The 5,545-nt window shown below is 35.0% G+C and overlaps 1 protein-coding gene across 1 annotated transcript; it reads left to right on the top strand.

The window, feature by feature from the left end:
• The first annotated feature begins 1,261 nt into the window (after positions 1-1,261).
• Positions 1,262-4,663, top strand: LOC143607352 (putative prolyl 4-hydroxylase 9). Its single transcript, XM_077082829.1, has 8 exons — positions 1,262-1,574; positions 1,660-1,776; positions 2,974-3,131; positions 3,223-3,325; positions 3,408-3,503; positions 3,593-3,658; positions 4,192-4,311; positions 4,421-4,663. Exons 1-8 carry the CDS (start codon positions 1,455-1,457, stop codon positions 4,505-4,507), a joined length of 867 nt encoding a protein of 288 aa, XP_076938944.1. The 5' UTR covers positions 1,262-1,454; the 3' UTR covers positions 4,508-4,663.
• Positions 4,664-5,545: the final 882 nt, after the last annotated feature.

Here is a 5,545-nt window from a genome sequence, read left to right as displayed (position 1 = left end):
TCTAGTTAAATTATTACCCTCAACGAATGGGGGTCCGGGGGCAGCGCCCCTGGCAGCGGGGTCTAGGGGCGGCAGCCCCTAGTAAAGTCCAAGGGGCAGAGCCCCTGGCTGGGGTCGTTAACTCATTTTCTATTAACTGTCTTAACACATTTTCCATTAGGATTTTTAATTATTATCTAATTCGTTAACTCATTTTCTTTAACTAATTAAGCCTAATTCGTTGGCTAATTCGTTATCAATTCACAGTCTAATTCGTTACAAAATCCTCCTTCATTCGCTATAACGAATGGCCTAGTTTGTTATCTCAATTATAACGAATTGAGTCTGATTCGCTAACTGATTCGTTACCTTATCTTCATTTGATTCGTTACCCAGACACAACCTAATTCGTTATCTGAATTATGACGAATTGTGAGTAACGAATCGCTTGATTCGTTATTTGAATCATGACGAACTGGGTAGCTAATTCGTTATCTTGACAGAAGGAATGGGCGAGTAACGAACTACCTGATTCGTTATCTTAATTATAACGAATCATCTAGTTCTTATCCAGACTTTGACTCAAGGGTCAAAGTCAAAATTGTCAAGAACAATAACAGTCAACATATCTTAGATCTGCAATTAAACCTTCAATTCTTAACGAAATATCATGATTTTGGTATCATTGGAATCGTCTATGCAGTGCCTACAAACCCCAAGGGTCCAATCATCCAAATATATGAGTTTACATGGTGCAATTTATGTATATACATACGAGTTTTTCTTTCTAACAATTAACCTATCAAACTGTAATCAATTTCAGTAAGTTTAGCTATGTTGGATTCGTTTTTACCATACTAGCAGAGATCTATGATTTCTAGACTAAATCTGAACCTAACGAACAAGATCTCGATATAAAGGTACCGTAAACGAGTCGAGCTACGAACACGAGCTGGTCGTTGATGTTTGGTTCGTCACAACGATCTAGCACCAACAAGCTCGGGTTCTCGTCTTCGGATCTTGGCTTGGGTTAGAGAATAGTGTTTGTGTGTGTTTATGAAGATGTAGGCTATGGTGTAGAGATAAAAATGGAAATGATTAGGGTTTAAGAGGTTTTTATACTCCCCGTCCATTGACCTAAGGTCCATCTTTCCATTTTAGTCCATCTTTAATTTCTATTAACCAAGCCTGCTACCCCAGTAGTGTATTATATATAGAATGGATATAAAAAAAATAGATAAAGTGAAATCCAAATTCCTTTGATATGACGAATTTGGCGTTTCTTTAATCCGGGTCGGGTCCAAATAACACCGTCCTACCAATACAATTTGCTTTCTTTCTTTCTTTCTTTGTTGATCAAGCCTAAAATCCAGCAACGTTTTTCTTCTTCTCCACCAATTCCCGCCTACATTCTATCCGATCATCAATCAATCAACAATCTTCACTGCACACTTTCAGCTTCCATCTGCTGCAACATGAAGCCCAGAGGCAGAATTGGCGGCTGGTCTTCTACTCTTGGTTTACCTGCTGTTTTCCTCTTATGCATCTTCTTCTTCTTCCTAGGGTTTTTTGGGTCGTCTTTGTTTTCTCAACAGGTATAAATAATATTATTATTATTATTTCTCTAGTCAATTTTATGTATTGTTAGTGGACTGTAATTTGCTTATTATTGGTATGTAGGTTGAGAATGAAGAATCTAGTTTACATCCTAGACCTAGAGTGCTTTCTGAGAAACACTATGATCCAATGCCTCGAGGCGAATCCGGTGATGACTCGTTTACCGAAATTCCGTTTCAGGTCCGTTTGTTTGATTCTGCGAAATTTGGCTTATATGATATTATGCTTGATTATTTCGTACGTTAGTGTTCGTTAATGGAGAAATTACCAAAATATTTTCGAAATAGGTATTATCGAGCTGCAGAGGTGCCTGCCTAAACAATGATGAATGGCCTCTCGTATTGCCCTACACTTATTTTTATGTTTATTGGGAAAGACAATATGCATGCATTAATGGTTAGGGTAAGGTGGAGTCTCATCATCCGTGCCTGATGATGAAGGGTCCGCTTCAGCTTAGTCTAACCAGTATTGTACAGATTGTCCTTCCCAAGAAACATAAAAAAAAAAAAAAGAAGTTTAGGGCAACACTAGAACCCATTTATCGTTGTTTAGGCACCTATGTAGCTCGATCACGACACATGTCGAAATAAGGTTTTGCCAACTCAATTTACATGATATTTCGAGTCGGCCCCTTTGGTGCCTAATGGTGTCCAAGAAGCTTATGTGTGAATATGTAATTGGCTATGCAGTCAATCTCGGTGATATCTCGGTTATCAGTCCTCATGCGAAATATCTGTCAAAGTATCAATACTGATAATATCGGCGATATTGACCGATATTTCACTGGTATATCACCGATATCAGTGTTTTAAGTCTTAATTTTCAACTTTTAGTGTTTAATTTTGGTGTTTTGAGTCTTAATCAGTTCATATTTGCTACAATTGTTAGTGTTTTGCAAGTTGCCAAAGGATAATTTGTTAATAGTATGAGAGTATACTGAATTGTTAGGGGTAAAGTGCTATATATATAAATTCTGCATGATATTAAAGTTACCGATGTCTCACCGTGATAACCCGATGTCTCAAATATCGGTCCTCGACCGATATCCGATATTTTTCCGCATTAACTGCATAGGTAATTGGCCATACCTATTTTGGTACGGAAAGTTTTCCATGCGTATTTTGGTAATTACTTCTCTGTTAATTCATGCAGTGATCATAACATAAGCCTAAAAGCCAAAAAAACTTAATTTAATCATATTTTTTTGGTATAGGGGACAGTAATTTGATCATTTTGGCTAGCAATCAATAGGTTTTCTTGAACATGAGTTTCATAAAGTTATCTTTAACCTCTGTAATTTACTTTGTGAATCAGTAGACTTATTGAGCAGGTTTTGATGCTTAGGTTTGTGGCATTGTATGATTAATATCATTTTAGGTATTAAGCTGGACACCTCGGGCACAATACTTTCCTGGTTTTGCAACAGCTGAACAATGTGAAAGCATAATCAAAATGGCAAAGGTTAAACTTGCACCTTCAACCTTAGCTTTACGCAAAGGAGAAACGAATGAAAACACAAAGGGGATTAGAACTAGGTATTTATAATAATATTATGAGAATGCTAAATTAACAAGTCATGTGTGATCAGAGTTAACAATATTCTTTGTTATTTTTTAACTGAACCAGCTCTGGCATGTTCATAAGTGCATCTGAAGACAAAACCAGGATCTTGGATATCATTGAGAAGAAAATAGAACGAGCCACAATGATCCCCAGAAGTCATGGAGAGGTGATCTTTCATGATTATCTCAATTATTAACCTATGACTCGTTTACTACCTGTTTGATGTAAGCATGCCATTATTATTGCAGTCATTCAATGTTTTAAGATATGAGATTGGACAAAGATATAATTCACATTATGATGCTTTCAATCCTACCGAATATGGTCCACAGAAGAGCCAGCGGGTACATGACTCATCCAGACCCACCCTAATCTTGACTCTAGTTTTTGACTGTCATTAATAATTGTGAGTTCAATGTTGACTTGCTTACAGGTTGCTTCTTTCTTGTTATATTTATCTGATGTTGAAGAAGGTGGAGAAACCATGTTTCCTTATGAGGTAAGTTTCAGGATCAATTGTGTTTTGGGTTGACCCGATTTATGTTCATTTACGAATATGAGTAATACCTAGTGATTCAGTAATAATTTAAACAATTCATTACTCTTGACTTATATAAATCTTTTTTGTAATTTGTGTTATTTTAATTTTTTTTGTGTATTGATCTCTCATTCCCATTTAACAAACTTGAGTTTTAGCCCAAGATTATAATAAACTAATGGGAATAATCAAAGACTGGCCAGTTAGAACTAAGAAAATAAAATTGTTGGAAGTGAAATGTAGATAAAAAGGTTTCAGAGGGAAATAAATTTCCCTTTTAAAAGTTGTATAGTAATATGAAAAATTAAACATCTAAATATTTTACTTTTAAAATTTAATTTTTAACAATTTTCATACCTGAAATCAAAATATTAACTTCCTTAGAAACTCTTAAACGGGTTAGCAGGTCAACCCACATTTTAACGGGCTGTGTTTGGGTTGACCCAAATTTTAATATGGGTGCGTTAACTGACCCAAAACTTGTGTTATTTTAGAATGGCGAAAATACGGCTTCAAATTATGATTTCAGAAAGTGTATTGGTTTGAAAGTAAAACCACGGAAGGGTGACGGGCTTTTGTTTTATTCATTGTACCCGAATGGCACCATTGACCCGGTAAGTTCGTTTTTGGTTATTAGAAGTTCTAATTGTTTTGTTGACATGCTTTGTTTTTATGGGCTTAATAATTAAGTGCGGTTTGATAAAGTTTAATGGTTGACTGCAGACATCTCTTCATGGGAGCTGCCATGTAATCAAAGGCCAGAAATGGGTGGCGACAAAATGGATTCGGAATGAAGAAGATTTTGATTAATATTTTCTCCTTTTCGTTCGTTGGATGTCACCATATTGTAGGATATGGAATTGCGTACGGTTGTTAAATTTTCTATATTTTTAGTTTTAACTGGTTAAGGATACTTTGTTGAGGAACTATGGTAAATCACAATACAATTAAGCAAGAAAAAATAAGTTAAAAACTTTACACCCCATGAGGTACAGCCGTTAACCACTTTTAAAAATTGTCTGATATTCTTTTAACCAGTTAAGTTGAACTAATCTCCGCTTCAGCTTGAATCTTTTTGAAAATGCATGAATTATAGTGATTAGGGATGTATAATTTGGCGTTGAGCTTTACAACATCTATAGATTTAGATAACGTTAACAAGACTCCCGCTCTAGTTTAATTTAGGGGTGTAAATGAGTTGAGCAGAGCTCGGTTCGTTTTGAGTTTTTTCTTTCTAAAGCTTGAGCTTGGTTCGTGAGTTGTTTTTTCAAGTTCAAGCTTGGCTCAGGCTCGGCTCGTTTATTATTTGGTAATTAGTTTAAGTACATTTTTAACTATTTTTATATATTTTTGAGAAAATGTTAAACAGCCAATGCTCGGCTCGAGCTCGGTATTGAAGTGTGAAATTAATACATAGAAGTACAAAATAGGTAAAACTAATAAGACAAGGCTCGAATGAGCTTTATTGGAGCTTTCTATCTATTCGAGCTCGTTTGCTCCTCTAGTTTAGTGTTATCTCCCAACATAAGTTGGTAACAGGAAAATCTAAAATTGATCAGTTTGTGATCAGCATAAGTTAAATTAGTTAACAGGTAAAAAGACCTTCAATTTGAAAGATGTTGGAAAAATAAGTTGTAAAATATATTTTTATAATATTGTCTTAGAATTTAGCTTAAGCCATCACAACTTGTGGTAGTATTAATTATCTAATATTCAACGAAATATCCATATTATTTTGCTATAGGTTTTTACATGACAATATTACTTGAATGTATAATATATATATTATGCTTTGCTCTGTTGCAATTATGAGACGTTAAATAATCTATGCTAACGTAAAATAAAAAT

Source organism: Bidens hawaiensis, unplaced genomic scaffold (assembly GCF_021521415.1).
Source record: "Bidens hawaiensis isolate Kalapana, Puna unplaced genomic scaffold, B.hawaiensis_p1.1 tig00081485_1, whole genome shotgun sequence".
Taxonomy (NCBI): Eukaryota; Viridiplantae; Streptophyta; class Magnoliopsida; order Asterales; family Asteraceae; genus Bidens; species Bidens hawaiensis.
Note: the sequence above shows the minus strand (reverse complement) of the source record. Positions and strands in the feature narration are given on the sequence as shown.